At 43.3% G+C, this 19,284-nt stretch overlaps 1 protein-coding gene across 1 annotated transcript in view; it reads right to left on the bottom strand.

The window, feature by feature from the left end:
* Positions 1-19,284, bottom strand: part of TMEFF2 (transmembrane protein with EGF-like and two follistatin-like domains 2) — a 134,916-nt gene that overhangs the window by 114,630 nt on the left and 1,002 nt on the right. The window contains exons 2-4 of the mRNA XM_014954156.1: positions 18,002-18,111; positions 11,851-11,980; positions 9,041-9,067 (exon numbers count right to left, since the gene is read on the bottom strand). Coding sequence (XP_014809642.1) covers positions 9,041-9,067; positions 11,851-11,980; positions 18,002-18,111 — 267 coding nt within the window. The remainder of the gene's footprint in view (positions 1-9,040; positions 9,068-11,850; positions 11,981-18,001; positions 18,112-19,284) is intronic.

The raw sequence follows: 19,284 nt of genomic DNA, 5'->3' as shown, positions 1-19,284 counted from the left end.
TGCATCTAAACTTTACTCTGAGTAAGTCTAGCTTTAATTGCCAGCCTGGCATCTCATTAGACCTTCGTTTGTCAGCATAAAGAGCCTCGGTGCTCATTTGTTTTCCCCACACTGGCACTTACTGACTGTGACCTGCGCACCCCTTGCCTTTCCCTTGGCAGAGCTAAGGGCATCAAAGCTTTCATGGCAGAGCTGGCTTGCCAGCCACCACCCTTGGCTGTGCACAGCCTTCTCCCCTTCAGAGCTGAAGGCACCACCTCCGCTAAAGGTAATTTGGCATCCTTATCCCTTCTCAAGAGTCTGCTTCTTAAATATATTGGGATAATGGTGGCCCTTTGGCCTGCTGGGTTTGCAGAGGACTCTCACAACGAGCCCACTAACTACCAAGGCTCCAGCTTTCTTTGTAGCATCACTGTTTCCAGGGGGGTTTCCCTACCTCACTCCTCTGGTTTCCTGTCTTTGTTCTATAGTTGTGGCTTTTACATTTGGCCACATCAGAAGGCCTGCTCTTGCACCAGTGTACCTAATAAATCAGATTGGGTTGTGTCAATGAACCGTTCATTTCTTACTTCCCCAGTTGTATCTGCTGAGAACCTGATCAAATGAGGAAATAACGTGCCCACCTGGGTCACTGGTAAAACAAACAAATAGCATGAGACTGATCCCTGTGCTGTCCATTTAATAAATATACTTGTAACTACATTGTGAAAGGCAATTCTTACCCCACTAATTGTGTACCACGTTAATTTTGCATGATTCTTATTCCTTAATCATAGTGGCATGTAGCAGCATGCCAAATACTTCACTGACATCCACATGCATTACATCAATACTGTTTTCTTTATCACGAAAACTTGAGGCTTCATAAATAACATTTCAATTAGTTAACAAATATCTATTACCTCAGCCCATATTGCTCAGCATTTATTAAGCTTTATTAAGCAGGTCTGGGTCTGCACATCCTGCTTTACCTCAATCAACGTCAGATCGACAGGCCTATAAATAGGTGGGGGTTTTTTCCTCTACCCCTTTTAATACCCACAAACCTAAATTCTCTCAGGCCTTTAGAACTTTCCCATGTTCTCAGACTTACCAAAATCCAACATTAAAGTCTCTTAACTAGCTCTCTTTAAACTCCTGCCTGCAAGATATTTGGCACTGCTGAGGTAAAAAGGGTCCTGCTTCAGTAGCTGCTTTTTAAATAGGTTTAAATAGGCCCCATCATTATCTGACTCCCATGCAGCTAGAACAAATGAGATCAAGAAGGCCAAGGCATTAAAATAAAAAATCATATGAAATATCATGTGAGAGTTTTGACCTCTTCTTCTCCGAATCATGCTATTTTCAAAATGCAATTTTGAGATCTCTCCATTGTTGAGCATTTTGGGCTTCTATTCAAGTAGTCTCCTGAGCAATGAGGCCTAAAAACATTTTATGTATATGTTTTAAATGAAAAACTAATCATCTTCTACAACTCTAGTAAAAATCCAGGCTGAAAGACTTGTGGCAACTTCTTAAGAACTGGTAGTGCCATACCATAAAATTTTAACTTGGCTGGATTTGATTATTAATTGTTCTGGATTCTTGAGCTTGCACCGCACTCATTAAACTTGTCCTGCATGTGCATTTACATGAAGTAGGTGGCAATCTCCAGTTTGGTAACTGTCTGGGAATCAGTCCTGTCATTCCTGAAGATAAACTCCCACTGACTTCAAAAACAACAGGCAAAATTTTTCATTTTATTTCCCAATCTCCAAAAGGAAAGAGAGCCTCTTCGACAAAAAGGAATTTAAACATCTAATGCAGAATATATTCAATTTGTTAGATGCAGCTGAGGTCTGAAATGTAAGAGTTAAAGAGAAGCGAGTACATGAACCTTGAGAGAGACTTGGCAGCTTTCATCCCATTTGTTCTTTTTAACATCTCATGAGAGCATCTAACAAAATCCTATGTCACGCCAAAAGCAGTTCAAAGCAAGCGCATAGTGAATCAGCTCCTTCAATCACTGAACCACAGAGTATATAACCAAGAGACGCACAAGGATCTGAAGAAGTTCTGGTCACTCCAAGGCTGCCTCGGGCCCCACTTTTGCAAGACACCCACATTCAGAAGGAAATTTTAAAGTCAACGGCATTTAAGCATGTGATAAAAATTAAGCATGTGCTTGAACACATGCTCTTACTCCATGAAGTAAGGTTCATAGAGCCATTCGAAAGCTTGAGAAGCATTTTTCTTCCCCAAGGAAGGAATCCCTCCATAAGAGAGGGAAATGGTGGACTAGATTCGCCTCTCACTGTCATCACAGCTAATCTCCAGTGACTCCACAGTTGTCACAGGGAAAATTAATCCAGGTTTACGGAGACATAGCAGACAAATATAGTCCACTACGTCTCTCTTTTTCTGTGTTTACAATGACAGACCAATAAATGAGTATTTGTGATCAGATGCCTCCTTTTTAATCTGTTTGCCAGAGTATCATAGGATTTGTTTGCTGGTTTGATGACTTAGTTATTTGTGGATTTACAGATTGCACATGATTAGACAGCATATTTTGGATTTTTTTTCTCTCCATTTTGATGTGGACAGGCAGTTTTGAATTTTGAAGCAAAACTAGAGCATCCTCACTATTTTTTGATGTAGGTAACCATCTTCCATTCACAGTCTCCTTGTGTGCTCTGAACTACTTAAAAGAAGTGCTAAAAAACATAAAGGACTGCATAATTTAGGAAAGAGGCTATGAACGGACGTCATTCCTACTTCTCACCTGCCAAAGTCTGTTGATCTTTATGGCATCTTCTATTGACTTCCTTGGGTGTTGCATGAATGGCTGAAAATGGGGCCACAGATGAAAATGGGGCCACTATGGGTCAACTCTTTCCCATGTTACTTCTCAGTGTTGACAGAGTGCTCGAGGAGAGCTGTGCATCCACTCCAAGAACACAGCAAGGACTTTGGCTCATTAATAACAAAGCAAGCACAGGGACAAAATGCATCACTTTCCATGGGATTTTTGCACTCTAACTTCAGAAGCAGCAAGCAAAACATAGGCAGAGCCCAAGCAACTAATCCAAAACCAGTGTCTCTCAACTGGTACTTTATATATAGCCCTGGAGAGCTTCAAGTCTGCAGGAGCTGTGGGGATTTGCTGGAACATCTCAGTCAGGCAGGGTCGATTAGCTCAGTACTTAGCTCAAATGAGAGCCTGAGAAGAATCTAAAAGCTGGTACTCCTGTTGTTCCCATACAGAAGAGCTACAGCATCCCACCCAGTATAAAATGCCGTGGCAGGCACCTAAAAATTCAGCACTTGCGAATACCTGAGTGCTTCTCATCTAGTCAACAAAAACATACAAACTTCATCCTTTCCTAATTTTTTAAAGGCCACAAAGAGACATTAACTGCCTTTTCCCGACCTAACTCTTATATAGGTCAGATGTGCACCAGCCCTGAACTAGAAGTGGTGTAATCACGTTAGGACAGTGAAGAGCCTGAGCTAATAAACCCAGCCTTTCAAAGAGCTTATTGGTTTGGGCTCGGTGCCATGCTGAGGTTAACAAGGTAAAAACCTGTTTAACAAAAGAGACGTATATTTGACCATCCACAGTCAGGTCAATCATTTAAGATTTAAACATTCCCTCCAGAGGTATTTACCCAGTCAGTGCACGTTGCTTATAGTTGATTCTGTACCTTCTGATGCTGCTTTAAATGATACATCCCAAATGAAATTAGAGTAGAAGAAGCTTTCCTATTGCCTTATTGCAGTTGATGATGGCACATGTGGTCATCAGATATTCCAAATTCTCATGAGAGAAGTCTGCATCACCCAATAGATACACCCAGGCAAAGAAAGGACAGGATCTGTAGCTCAAAATATTCATTCCCTTTCTTTCAGTAGTTAAACAAGAACACTCCCAGTATTTGCCCATATATTGCTAACGTGCGTACGCGTGTGTCTATAAGCACTACATTTTATACACTGCTTCATTCAAGCCGTGTATAAACTCTAGGTTTTACAGTGTATTTTGGCTCAAGTGTTATTGCTAGGACAGTGTTTACAGCAATATTCATTGTATTCTGCATAGCCCTGCCCATCAATCATCCTTGTAATAAAGCAGAAAGGGAAATTGGTGGAAAAGCAGCAGAGATGTTGAATTCAAGTTAGTCATACAAAATCAGCATGCAGACAAGCACAAATGCAATTGGGTCAAAGTAGCCATTTGCCTGTTGATTAAAGAAAAGATACACGTGCTGCGTTACAGTTTGACTTAAAAACAACACAGGTTTCAAAGTGTTAATTTTTTTCCTCCCTGTTTTCTCTGCCTTACTGTTTCAAGATGACTGCTGCTCCACACAGGTTTATAATATGTATGTGTTTACTCACACATCTCTAAGCCAACAGCAAAGGCAGACCAGAATTCCAAATCTATCATTAAATCTACATGTTGGCACCTACAAAGAGCTGCAGGACTTCAATTTTTCTGGATAAGATTGAAGGGATAAATTGAAAGAATGAACAAACAAACAGGCCACTCATCCTTAAAATACACACACAAAACGAGAGACGCAGACAGAGGGAGGGAAAGAAGATGGCTTTTAAGGTTGTTCATTTCCATGTTTGTCTAATAAATTAGGAATAACTTTAAGAACATATCTAAGTATAATCTATGATTTTTTCTGGATTACATATGGGTCTGCTGACAAACAGTGTGGTCCTAACGACAGAGCACTGGTTTGGCTGTGAAGTGGCACATGTTATTCCCAATTCAGTCGCTGAAGTGTGATGCAACTTCCAGCCTTTGCCCAGCTTGGATATCCAGACTCTACTTCACAGATTTTATTCTCTCCCTCACCATGAAGAAGTGCCTCACAGTATCAGGGTGTACCACACTGGATTCCTGATCCTATAATTAGCACCTCTAGATGCTACTGTAAAATAAATGGCGACAATGATATTGATGAATTATGACTTGTTTTTTCATTCTGCTTTTGTCTAGATCATAATGAATTAACGTAGAAATCAAACTAGGATAAGATCCACGTACCCAGGGGCCCCATGCAATTCCCACTGAAGTCAGTAGGACTTGAATAGAAATTGAATGAAGCTCTGAAAGGAATTCAACGTAGGTGCTTATGCACTGCTGTGCTGGGGATCATGGAAACACCTAGTGCAATAGACACCCACAGTAAATCCATCGGACTATGAATACAAGCCAATCAACAGAGCTAAGAATACAGATAATGCAGGGAGAGAAAAGAAGTGTTCGATGTAAAAAAGAAACCCAAGAGTTTCAAAGTAAAAAAGAAACCAAGTGTTCTTAGCACATTAAGGGCTATAATGAAATACTGCATCTTGAGTTTGTTGCTGTTTGAAGGAAGCTAGGAAACGAGCAAGAATTCATTATGAAGCTGCTCAAGACTAAAACATGAATCATTGGGTTCTAAAAAAACCCAGTTGTCTAGAGAACAGCGTAGATGAAAATGAATGGAATCTCTTTAAATTACTCTCTGTATAAACTCTTTCGCATTCATTCTTTCTGCCATTGATTAGTATCTTTCTGGGATATGGGTTTTTAAATAATTCCAAACCATAGTCCCAGCTTCTGCAATCAAAACAGAAATGGCTCTTGATTCTGCATTTTTAGTCTTCATTTACAGGGAAAAATGTCTTCTGCAGTAAGAAATTTGAACACCTACTGTTCTTACTCGTTTACTAGATATCCTCAAAAGGCTCAGTAGTCAAATGAGATTAAGATTCTCCCATTACTTTACAAATAGGGGACTTTTGTATGCTATTGCTGCATAAAGCAGGATTAGATCACCTCTGGAAAGCCCTCAAGATCATTAAAGTGCTAAGAAGCTGGGACCCCTCTGATTCTAGCATCCCTGACAGTAAGGCAGAAAACCCCAAATGCTAAATAATAAATTGAGAAGACTTCTCTGCACACATGAATACGAATGCGTGGAAGGGAAACATGGCAGGCAAAACACAGCCTCTGGCTATACTGCTTCTGCTCTGCCAGCTTCCTGAGAAAAGGGGGCTTGTGTGACCACACTGCGTGTTTGTGTGTGCCTGTCCATTGCACCACACCCTTTCCAGCAATTTCTGAAGAATCAACGGGTTAGCATTTTGCTTCACAAGAGCTCCATTGAGTCAGAAGCAGTACTGAGGGCTCAACTGGTATCAGTCATGGGGGAAACCACCACAGAGCAAGAAACTTGCTATGTTCCAAGAACCAGAAAAACATGATGTCCTCTACCAGTTTGCAATTTGAGTTAATTTCCTATTAGATGTGTACCTTATCAGACCAAACAAATCCAACCCAAGAAATCCAATGAGATATAACTCAGATGAAAAGCTGGTTTCCTTCATCTCACAGCTTGTGGAGTCATACACAAAAACACTAAGGGAACCCCTGGGAGTAATACAGAAGGGCTCTGGTAAAGTGTTGAGAGGCAGAGATTCCTGAGGCTAAGGACAGTCCTCAGCAAATCAGAGTAAAGGATTAGGTCTTTTAGGTACCTTCAAGTAGAAGTCCACCCACCCTTCCCCTTTTCGAAAAATCTTTTCAGCCAGAGCCTCCTAATCCACCATGCCCAGAAGGTGGTGCTCAGCCTGCCCATACCCATAGTGGTCCCCCAGGGGTCCCAGCCTGGGTCTCCCCCATTTCAACAAACCTCCCAAAGACAGACCACAACAGCCACACCAAACTGAACTTTGCCAGAAAGTCTGCCAGCTCTGAAAAGCACAACATATATAGATGCAACATAGAGCCAACAGCAATGCTGAAGTGTTGCACTAGCCTGCATCGGCAACAGGAAATATGACAAATTAGCAAGGGAATGGCTGTTCCTAAGGGTTCCCAGCATCCAAGATCTGTTAGGTACCTCACTGCAGACATACCCAGCACTCCTGACACCAGCACCACTCTCTGATTTAGACAGAGGTATAGCCAGACAGGAGGGTCCCTATGGTTGTAGTTTTGCAAAAAAATGATGCTACATTGGTTAGCAGTTTGTTAACCAAGACTTCTTGAAGGAGTGCAAGAAAGGAAAATTTTCATGAAAACAGGAAACACACAAGATTGCCTAAGATCACAGGCTTCTCATAGAAAAACATCCCACTCATGATTGTTGAAGTGGATTTTACAAGACTTACTGTGATGACATCCAAAATTTATTATAGCTTTTACAACAAGACCGTGTCTAGTAAAGAGTGATGTAGTGACAACATTTACTTGGCTGGATTTAGCTTCTTAGGGCACATAAATATACTTTTGTACTTTAAGAACAGCCGTGGCTGCCTACTAAATCTTGAATAATACAAGGCAGCTTTGTAGACCTTTAAACACACGCACCAACTTGGTTCTGTCTCCTTCACAAATCTGCTCCCTTACTATCTGCCCAGTCAGTCCCCAAGGTCCTATCCTGCTCGTCTTTTGCCAGACTCAGCTTTTAAAGTGACGCTGTTTGGAAATCATGCTTTTAAATTCCTAGACTTTTTCAGTATGGAATTCATTACTGTTAGAAAGTGGCCAAATTTGTTTCCCCACCTTCCCCAGCTATAAAACCGGAAATCTTATCTGTTTTCCTCCGTACATACATGATGAATTTTGCGTGACTACTTTAATTCAAAAACTTATTTACTGGCCATATGCATAAGAACACTATCAGAAATATAAATCAAATTTTACATTTCTGTTAAGCACTGAATAAGGAATATCTTTGGTTTAACAGATTAAAGAGACAATTTAAAAGGACATTAGAGTAAAATACAAATAACTAGACAAAACTTTTGAAAACAAATAGCAATATTTTAGATTGTGGGTTTTCTTGGGAGCCAAATTTGAAACATCTTAAAGTGTCCTGATTTCTAGAAACAGCCTGAGTCCAATATTGGAAAATTAAGTCCCTTGCAAGTGCCTCACGCTCATGTTGTTGACCATAGGTAGAAATAATACTTTACCTACACTTGCGCTTTCTAATAAACTGGTTACCAAAACTACAAGAGGACTAGGTGATACTTTGCCAAATAATGGGTCTGTATTTGAAAAACCTAAAACCAGCCAGGAGCAGCCATGAAACTGGGTAAGAGCCCAGACCTGCTGTGTGTATCTTCTGCAGAAAGCTGGCTCAGCTCCTGGTCGCTGCCCCAGCCAGAGGAGCCCAGCAGTATCCCAGACTGATGCTGACCTTGCCCTTCCCCTGCCAAGGGGCTCTTAGAGCTTACTCGGGCCTTGGGCAGAAATGAGGGTAACTCTTAAGGACCACAGCACCCAAACTAGCCCTGGCCCTCCCAGCCTTGGAGAAGCCTAACCTACCAGCCCCACCATGCAAGTAGCTCCCCAAAAGTCATGTTCCCTGCCCCAAGGCAGGGCACTCCCCAGACCCAACACTTATACTTCCAAGAAGGATCAGTCACAAACCCTAGACCCAGTGTTACACAAGCAAATCCATAAATAATACCACCTAAGAAAAAAAAAAAAAAACACCAAACTTAAATGCAAGTTGGCCTACATTTTACAGTATCCCCTATATGCAGCAAAGTGTTTGGACTATATCCATGTTCATTTTTGCTGCTGCTGTTCTTATAAAAACACATTGTTCTTCCTCTGTGACATTTCTTCATATCTTTGAAAGAATGCCCTCCATTACCACAAAATATTTGGCTTGAATCCTCCTGTGAGGAGGAACCGAGGGTTTAGCTCATGTTTTAAAAACAAAAGAAATATTACTCTAAACATAAAACAAACGAGTGCAACTGTAACAGTAGATGGAGATAGAGCTCCTAGCACAACCTATGAATAATTCCAAGTCCTAATAGAAGTAACACAGCTTTCTGAATTTCCCTAGAAAACAGCATGTCATTATTGGGTTCCAGTTTGACTAAAATGCAAAATGCCACCGTTTTCAGAGAAAAAGCAAAATGAAAGACAATATGTAGTGTAACAACTGAACTAAAAAGCATATCCACTTACAATCTGAAACTGTGAAAGACAATGGATGTACACATAAACACAGAAATATTAAAAGATGGCTCTTACCTCCGTCCCCAGATCCTGAGCCAGCATCTGAGAAAAGAACAGAAAGAAATTTATATTCATGTGCTACAGTATGTCCTGTAAGCATGCAAAGCAAGACTGTTCAGTTAAGTGCATTACAGTGTACCTTACGTTTGATGTCATCCCTGGGTAAATTATAGAGATCTAATCTGAACGTAGTTCACTCAAGCCATCTTAGGCTCAACTCTTTTTCTTTAAAGTCTCTGTATCAGACTAAAATAACATAAGCCCTGGAGTGCTGTAACATCTTCATAAGCCTGTGCCTCGTTTTTGTTGTACTGAGACTGATAAAGCTTTGATACCAACAGTTGTGCAAAATTACTTCACTTGGCCACTACTAAACCCTCACCATCAAAGATCATTATTTAACCCCTTTATTTGAGGCCAGACCAATTGAAAATTCATGTCATTATCTTTACAAAACAGTGACATCAGATCAGAACTAGCTGGAATAAAACACTGAAATTATTATTATTCAAAGTCTTTAGATAAATGATTAAAATGCTATTTTTCTTCAGGTTGTTGCCGAGTTTCAAAACCCTTTGTTTTTTTCTCTGCTTGATGTTTTATTGGCTGGAATGAGGAGAGTCACAAATTTAGAAAGTGCAACATCCCGAAGTTGCCAAGCCCAGAGCTTCACTACAAAACTTTCTAAGCAAGGTAACGCACAGAAATGCACACACATGTTGGGTTACCAGAAATAATCCATAAGAGGAGTTTCTTTCGCAGGGAAGGGGGGGAGGTTGTCATCCCATCCTCCCCCCCCTTAGTGGAGGGGTTAAGCATCCATCAGCATCAAGATTAAAACAAAGAGTTTGAAAAGCCTGCTTTGGGATCCAATTACCCTATGAACTGTTAGATCTAGTTCACTGTCAGCAAGGTCTGGTGGATCTGAACTGGTTTGTACATGCCATCAAGGTTCAAAGTTAAAAAAAGGAAAACCTTTCTTTAAATAAACCTGTCACAAGAATGGCTTAAAACAGTAAATTTACACAGCAAGACTGCGTGGGACAGATGCAAAAGGGGGCTGGATAAGAGAACAGAAAATGATAGTGTGATGCTTCCTCTGCCCTGATGCTCTTTCCCAAATGAGCTACCAAGGAATGAAAGGTGTCCTCATTGAGATGCCCTCATGGCCCTGGGAAGCGCTGCTTTTCCAGGTGTGCCAGGTCTCCCCAGCAAAAAAAAAAAATAATGAATGCCTGTCACCCACTTGCCATGATGAACTACCATTTTCTTTGGCTCTTTGGAGGAAAAGGACCTCCTATCTCTCCTCCTGCCCTTACCCTTCAATGCCCAGACCCCTGCCAGTCACAGCCAGGAGGGCTGCCCGCTGCTGGAGTACTCTCAGCAGCCCAGGTCTCCGATGGTCCTGTGCACCCTCTCTCTGCCCCATCCCACAGGGAAAACCTGAGGTACATGGCTGCTCCTTTCTCCACTGAGCCTCCTCCTTGGGAGAAGGAAAAAGACACCAAATGACCAAGACTTGAAGAAAGCCCCCCCCCCCCTTTTTTTTTTTTTTCCTTTCTTCCCTCCTCTTTTTCTGAAATTCACGTTGTGTTTCACAGGGAACGATTCCAACACAGCCATTGCCAGTAGGCAAGCAAGTTTAAGAAAAGATGTAGCAATGCACTGAAGTTATCCCTTTAATCAAAAAGTTTGAGCCAAAAAAGAACAGTTGCTCTGCTGAGAGTTTATTAATTTGAACAGATCCTACATCACAATAGGCTTTGTCAGCCTGAGCTCCATTTAATACCAATTTATAGACAAAAAAAAAAAAAGTAGTGTATGCTTTTTTCCCCTCTTGAAAATTGTCAGGGAACAGTTTCAGAAAGGGACAGTTTCCAGGGAAAGAAGTTTATTCTCTCTCAGGTGTAGGAAACACAAAATTACAGCACTGTAAAAAAGTTTGTCTAATGCACTTTTTATTGACTCCTCCATCCTCAGCCATGAAAAAATTCTGCTTTAAGTTTAAAGAACTCTCTCAAGAACAAAGACTTACTCCTCCTGCTCTTTTCAAGTGAACTTCACTGCCCACCTCTAACAGATACTGAGCACAAAAGAAAAACATCAAGAACTCCTGCACATAAGCAACTCGGTTTTCCTGACTGATTTTGCTCATTCACCTATCTAGCTGTCTCATAAAAGCAGAGACACAAATAGCTCACGATGCTCAGAGTTAAGCAAAGATGTCTCAAATGCCAGTCAGTTTTCACACACACTCTTTAATGATTTCTTCCAACAACAAAAAAATAAGAAGTGTGTTTTGGGCCAAACCTTCAGCTGCTATAAATTAGCAGGGCTCATTACAACCAGTGGTCTGTTGAATCAAACCAGCTGGGAACCTGGCCCCACACACATAGGAAAAAAACCTAAGAAACCGGATTGCAGGCAATAATGCTCTAGTTCTATCTCTCCAGATTATGAAGAGGTCTGTGGTAATCCAGATGCCCATTTATCAGACATCTGCTCCATTAATCTGCTTCTAGTTACTTGTCGTAACAGCTCAGAAGTGCATGAATTGGACAGGATGATCAGGAGCACAAGATATGTATTAAAAAAGAAATCAACTTTGGTGCTGTGCTCTTCAAAACAGTGTTAAGGGTATACTTTATCATAGACTGTGAACCTATACTAAGTTACTTACTTAAAAGGGAAGGAGGGCAGCAAATTCTTATGCCTAAAACTTATGCCAAAGTATTGACCTGTAGTGAATTTGAAGCAGGGATTCAAATGGCTTTTGGCACCCAGAGGTTGGCATAGCCAGGTCTACAGGAGCACGTTATACGTACCAGTTGCACACGATCCTTCGGACACCAGGAGTATTTCACTCTGTTGCTTGCAGGCAGCCTGTTTCAAGTAGCATTCGTTCTGGTAGGTGTCACCGTTGGAGCCACACACGGGCACGTAGTCATTGTTACACTGGTGGAAATGGACAGAGAGCAGCAGCGTCAGTCACACAAGCGGGGTGGCACAGCATCCATCTGGGTGTCACCCCCACCACCCCCCCTTCCCCTTCCAGTATTAATACCCTGGGAAAGCAACACAGAGGGAGACACTGCCTCTCCTCTTCACACTTACAGCTACCAAGGCAGAGGGAGGGGGGGATTTTAAAAAAGACCAAAGGCATATAGCAGCGTAAGGCAGACTTTAAAGGGTTAGGGAAAAGAGTATCTGAACAGGCAAAGTGTTCAATAGCTGCCCCCAGAGAAGCCTCCCCCTGCGAGAACGAGGAGGGGGCATTCCCCAGGAAGGAATATGGGCAAGGCAAACATCTCCTCGCTCTGCAATAGCAGCTCACGTGTTTCCATTGGATGGCAACAGACAAACTGTACTGAACAGGCTCTGCTTTCCCCTCCTCCTGCACATACCCACCCTCACTGCTACAGAGAGTCGCCTGCGCACACAGAAGCGTCCGTGTGTGCATAACTCTCTATTTAAGTGCTTAGCTGTAATTAGAACTGATTGGACAGAGGGAATTTATTTCCGAGAGACCTAGGATCAAAACCCATCCCTCTTTCTGCAGAGGCATTCCTGCTCCCGGCGAGCTGTGGCCGGGATGCTGTGTGAAGGTCCAAGCTCTCCCCGCAGCGGCCAGCGGGCAGGAGCAGCAGCAGCACCGCAGCGGCTCAGCCCGCGCGCCGGAGAGCGCAGAACTTACTCACACCACGCACCCCCCGACAGCTCAAACTCCCACCCAGCCCCCCAAACTACCCGCTTTGTTCCCTCTGCCGCTGGAAGACAGCTCTGCCCTGTCTCTCGTTCATTTTAATAAAAATAATTCCGTTTTATATTGAAAATTGGGCAACCTACCGGGCACAGTTATCATAAGATAATCACACTCCGATGCTTAGAAATACTTGGATGTACCCTGTACACGGTAATTATATCAGGGATATGATTATCTCATGATTACTGTACTCCTGGTATGCCTCATTGTTTAATTATAACAAATGGAATGATCACAATTATTATTTACAAATGCTCACCTCTGCTTAAATCCAAGTAAAAATTAAAAAGAAATCGTACTTCCTATTTAGCTGTATTATGCCACAAAGTGTAACGCAGAACTGAATTTCCAGGGATATAAACATCAAATATGCTTCAAAGTGAATGACTACAGAAGTGATTAACACAAACAATTGCATAGATTGCATTAATTGCAGGCCTCCATACAAAGCAGCTGCCAAGAAATTATTCATAGTTGGTCAGAGTGACATTTTGATTGGGCCAAATCAAATGCCATTTTCCTTATGCATTGTATTTTCTTCAATCTTCCCAAGCTGCTGCCCACCCCCAGCACTCTCTTCCCTTGGAATAAGAAAGAAAACCAGCAGCCACAACAGTAGAAATCCTCTCCTTCTGCTCCTAACGAAGGGCTCCTCCGTGCAAAGATTGATTACAAAGTGTTTCTATGCTATTTTCACCATTATGTTCCAAATCTGAGCAGTGTTTCTAGCAGAAAATGCCAACTTCATCCAGAAGCTCAGCAGCAATTGCTGGAGGCTGATCTGGAACACTTAACCAGGACAATGAACACAATCATGTGAATTTTCTAAAGCACGAAGGATCAAATCATGCTTGCTTTAGACATGCTATCTGCTTGTCGCTGACAGGAGCTTTTGCCAGAGCAATCTGTGCAGAATTTGGCCCAAAGTATCTCAACAGGCTCTGTTCCGTGCAGAAACAATGTTGGCTCCTCTTCCCCAGAAAGGCAGTGGCAAACTCTCTGCTGGATTTGCCCAGAGCAAGCAGCGATCTTTTACACTGTCTCAGCTGCAGATCCGAAAGGCCAGCCGGCCCCGCGTTAGCAGCGTACAGACCGAGAGTGAAATCCTGATCCGCAGAAACGAGCGACAGAGCTGCTGCTTTAAAACCCATCTGAAAGACACCGGGGCTCCAGGAAGGACGAACTCTCAGGGTGGAAGTTTCCCCATCTCTCCTGTGGCTCCTGCCACAGTTGACTGTGGCTTCAGCCAGTGGGGATGGAAGGTACTCCAAGATGAGCTCAGCTGGCGCTGCCTTTTGTTTCCCAAACTGTGCTGGACCCAGAAGCATTTCTTCATCTGCTGCCCATTCTTGCTACCACTGCCTTTGTACAATTGGTATTCAGATGGAAAAGGCAGGAACCTAGGAGCTGCTCATGAGCCACAGGGAACAAAAGAAGTGAGAGCTTCTTTTGATGGATCCTGCCTTGGCTTTGAACTGGGATAGCTCTGAAAGCCACCACGAAAGGGTAGTGGAAGTTACCCAGGAAAGAAAACAAGACCACTGATGAGAAGGTTGTGACGTTCATCACCAGGTTACTCATGACCTGCTGGAGTTGGACTTGTACTTGACCACGCTGAATCTAGTGCTCGCAGCACTTCACTCTCTTAACATACTCCTTGCTGGTACTGGAGGATATTAGACCTCGACTGTCATAGTCTCCTCAGCCTAGGGACACACTTCTGGCATTAGTTTAGGGCTCAACAGACCCAGCCCTAGATTTGAGAATGATTCTCCCTTCCTAAAGTAAGGCCTGATCAAGCACTTGGGGAAAATAATGTCGAAGCTCCCACTAAATCGAGCAGCGCGGTACCATACTGTCCACTTCTTATGCACACAGGTTTGTAAAATACAGCTTTTAGAGAAGGGAAATGGACATATCCTATTCAATCAGCATCAGTCAGAGGCTGCCTTCCCCAGCACTAGAGCCTCAAGTGCCCACTATCACAGCCAGAGACAAACCAGCTTTGCAAGTGTCGGGGTCAGTGCTTTGCGCTGAAAGCATAAGGTTTATTTCCTAAATAAAATTATAACCTGTGTAACTCTTACCCTGCTAACACTTATAAATTTGACCTCCTCCTACTCCCATGGATTAACTACTCCCAAAACACCGCCTACGTCTCGAACCAAGTAGCACGAAAATGTATTCCGGAAATACAATATAAAGCTGCAAGTTGGCCAGGTGATGTTCCAGCTCCAGAAACACTGAAGCTTGTGAGGGATCCAACACCCATGAAAACAGGACTCCTTCCTCACCTACAAAATAGTGAATGCCCACAGTCTTGGTGATTAAAGAGAAAAGACATGCCACATCGACAGAAATACTCCGGTATATTTTTGGATATGTTGATGAAATCTAAGAGGGAAGAAAACCCAGGCTGCCAGACCTATGGCTTTGGGCAGACTAAGGTCCAGACTCCAGGAAGCTGTGTCTCCAACCACATGCCTCCTGGCACAACTTGGTCACCTTCTGGTAGACCCATTGAGTTTGCTTTGGGAGGGAAGGGGTGGTGGTTTCCCCCATGCTCAGCCCCACTGCTGGAGCCAGCACTGGCCCAAAGTCTTCCCTCCCTACGGACACCAAGATCTGGGCTTGCCCTGAGCAGGGAATGGGTCTGCATTTACTGATTAGAGCGGGACATGGTGTTTTCCAATGCGATACATGTCTCACCATGAGGAGTCAGTGAAAGGGATATCATTTTGCAGAAGAGTACAACAAGAGAACCAACCAACATGAACCCCTTTCCTAGCACACGCCTGTCTGCTCTCCAGGGATGGAAGCCTAACTCAGGTGTTGGAGAGCAGTCTGATTGCGTTCAGCCTTGCAAGTAACAATAACTTTTAACCCCACTTAGAGAGATAGGATACACCTGTGATTCTGGTTTGAAAAAACCCAAAGCCAAATTGCAGCAGCCCTGCTCCCCATTTCTGCCACCCCCAGCCCCAGACTTTTCAACAGTATGGAAGCAAAATTAGCTTTCCGTCCTTGTCTGTTCTCTCAAGCTGCAGTTAAAGCCCCTGGCAAATTCTGGAGAAAACATAAAAAGTAATTATAGTGACGAGGAGTCTGCTATTGATTTGCTCACTATCACCCCCGAGAGCTGTCACTGAAACGGGGGACCTGAATTCTGATGGAGGACCCCCTTACTCGTGACATAAATTACCTGACCGGCTCTGCTTTACTTGCCCGGACTCAGATGCCACACTAGAAATTAATTTTCTACTCTGGTGGCATATCGTTTTGGCTTGTCACACTGTCCACTGATGTTACAAGAGGAGCTAACATCCCCCCAGCTCTGCCTGTATCAAAGCAGACGTGTCTGACTACAGAAGCCCCCGGCACCGCACCGCCAGCACAGGATCAGCCACAGGTAATTTGCCCTCCAAGGTCACAGCCAGCCCTGCGGCTCCACAGAGGGCTCAAATCAAGACAAAGAGCTCCAAGTGTTTATAGGGCCTGATCCAAAGGCCCCTGAAACCAAAAATTACTGCTGATTTCAACTCATTTACTAGCGCTCAGCCCCACTACTGTCCAACTCATTCTTTGGATCTCATTTACATATTCACACACCAATTACCCGATTTCCTTAAATCTCAGTTGCCCCCTAGAGAAGTGCTCTTCTCTACTCAGCACATAGATAGCATTCACCTCTCGAAGAAGAGACACCGCAGCCCAGGGAGGTTTACTGAGCTTCATTTACCCTGAATCAACAGGGACCACCATTCTGTCTTGGGAAAGCGGCGCTCCCAGCACCTTCTTCCCTGACGACAGAAGCATCCACATTTGCTCCTTCTAGGCTACGAGTCCGCTGCTTTATGCCAAATAGCCACACCAAACTGGGGCCAAAGACAAGAGCCAAGCGCTCTCTGTAGCTGCTCTAAGTTCCCAACGATCACAGCACAACATCTGCCCTAGCTTGCCACTGAGCAATGGGACAAATCACAGTCATCTCACTGCGTTACAGATTTTTCTTAGAAAGAGGAAACAGACCGACCCTTAAATCACTGCACATGCTGAGCCGAGGCAAATGCTCAGAACAGCGTTCTCACATTGAATATTTGACTGCATGCAAAACTAGAAACAGAGTAAGAAAAACCCATGGTCAACATAAATTCTTTCCCAACACAAGAAACACAAGCACTTCAGCAAACAACTGCCTTGTTCTTATCACAGAAAATTCCTTGTTTTTAATGAAGAAATTTATCACTTGGGTTTTTTTCTCTGAAGACACATTTGGCTCTAGAAATATAAATGATACTTGTCATGCTTCAAAGCGAATAGTCTATCAAAGCTCAATAATAAATTAATCATTACAGATGTGCACGATCTTGAACTGTGCACTATTTGGCCTGCTCTACTGTAAACACTCAAATCAGTGTTACAAGTTCCACAACTTCACAGATTCACATTAAAATGCAAGAAACCACAGGGGCATAAACGTATATACAACACGTGCTGGTACATGCTTAAAACTCCTTTAATTTGTTCAGTTTTTATTCAGGTCATTATGTAAAGCACAGCTGGTTTGTGAGTTGGCTAAAACACATTAAATGAAATCCTTCATAATGAAATCGTCTGACTTTGAGAATGCCTGAGGTTTAGATGTAGCTGCAAGAGGGAGAGAGAAGAAATAGAAGGAAAAAAACCCTACTGCTCAGTTATAGCCCCCCTAAAACTATATAAAACCTAAAGGAAGTTCATGATTTTGGAACAGAGGGATTGCTCTTTAATCTGATCAGCTGGGCAGATAAACAGGCAGAAGCATTGTCACTATGCAGCCCTTCCTGAAAATATCGCATAAGCACATTACAGATCCATTTCTTTAACTAGATCAGAACTCCGAATACAATAAGCCATGATCTGTATCAGAAATGAATTTAGAAAGGACTCTAAATCCTTGTTAAAAGGGCAGAGACGCAAAATCAGAAATGCACAACCTGAAACTGCAGACCCGAAGGGACATTTAAAGGCACAGCACCTGCATTTTCTCAGAGAAACTTACGTCTTCTTGACACCAGTTGGTTCTCCTGCCAGCTTTTATACATGCTACCAGATTTTCCCTCTAACTTCTCTGCACGTAGAGAAATAAATTGCCAAGTGATAGGTTATAAAGGGAGATCCTTGATTTGTATTCTCATTAGTGAATTAGAGAACGAAGTTATCAATCTTCTTACCTTGAACTGACAGACACAAGTCACACTGTCTCCAATCCTTAAACATTCCCCATCAAATTTACAGGTATTGGTGTCGCAGAGAAAGAGATCATTTTCTCTATCATCGTAACCTCGAATGTAAAGAGGAAAAAAATAATAATGTCAGCTTTGGTCTAGTAAGAAGAAGAATACAGCATGATTGCATTTTAATGCACACAGCACAATAACCTTGTTGATTAAATGATACAGTCCAGATTTTCTTTTGTCCTTCCCTGTCCTCAGTTTTCCACTTTTCCTCTTGTTTCTCCCTCAGTCTTTCTATTAGCCCTCATTCCCCACAACCTTACATAGTTTTTTTTTCCTTTCTTTTTTTTCCCTATTTCACAGACTGTTTCCTCAAAAGTCACCCAGTAATTATGCTATTTCATGGCTCTGGGTTGGAAATACCATCAACTTATCCCCATCCGATCGCAAATCTGTTGGACAAAAGTCCAAATTGGAATTTCTCCAGCCCATGATGCAACAAAGCCCCCTATAATAAAGACAAACAGGCTGTGTGTTTTCCGTGATGGTCTGTCTGATCCCAATGAAGATTGATCGCCTCTAAGTTAACAGGAGAAGTGCCAGGTTCCCCACAAGCCGCTGAGTGAACCCGGCTCTTTGCCTTCATTTTCTCTAGGAACCAACAGATCTGACTAAAGATTCAGTTCACGGATACAAGCATGAATTTCAGATTTTGCTAGCTGACTTCCCACCCCAACAGCGTGCAGCAAGGTATTAAGCAAAACAGCTATATCAGACTCCAAACCCATTAAGGTCCGAATCCATCAATTTTTTTTAGAAAGATACTAGCACTTTTAACCATATCACAACAAATTTAAGAGGAAGATCTTGCAGTGGAAATTCACCCAAACCTAACCCGTTATGTGCGATGCATGCATAGCTCCCCACACCACTCTTTCCCTTAGAAGGCTATTACAGCCCAATTTCAGAATTACTTTACACCTCGGAGGAGGGCCGGCTGCTGCCCTACATAACCAACTCATTACAGAGGTCAGCCCGACTTTAAGGAACGGGCACCGGGTCCCCCGTGTCCGTCCCCCGGTCTGCTCCGCAGGATGCGCGCACACGGCCCCGGCTCCCCGCTCCCGCGGGCACACGCCGAGCTGCCCCGTGGAAGTGCGGAGGAGCCGGGGAGCCCTGAGGCGGGGAGCTGCCCGCGGCCGCTGCGCGCCGGCGGAGGGCGCGGCTGGTCGCGCCCGGCCCCGCGGAGCGGAGGGCAAGCGGGGGCGTCCGAGGCGGGG

This window comes from Calidris pugnax, unplaced genomic scaffold (genome assembly GCF_001431845.1).
Source record: "Calidris pugnax isolate Ruff unplaced genomic scaffold, ASM143184v1 scaffold103, whole genome shotgun sequence".
Lineage (NCBI taxonomy): Eukaryota > Metazoa > Chordata > Aves > Charadriiformes > Scolopacidae > Calidris > Calidris pugnax.
This window is presented reverse-complemented; position numbering and strand designations above follow the sequence as displayed.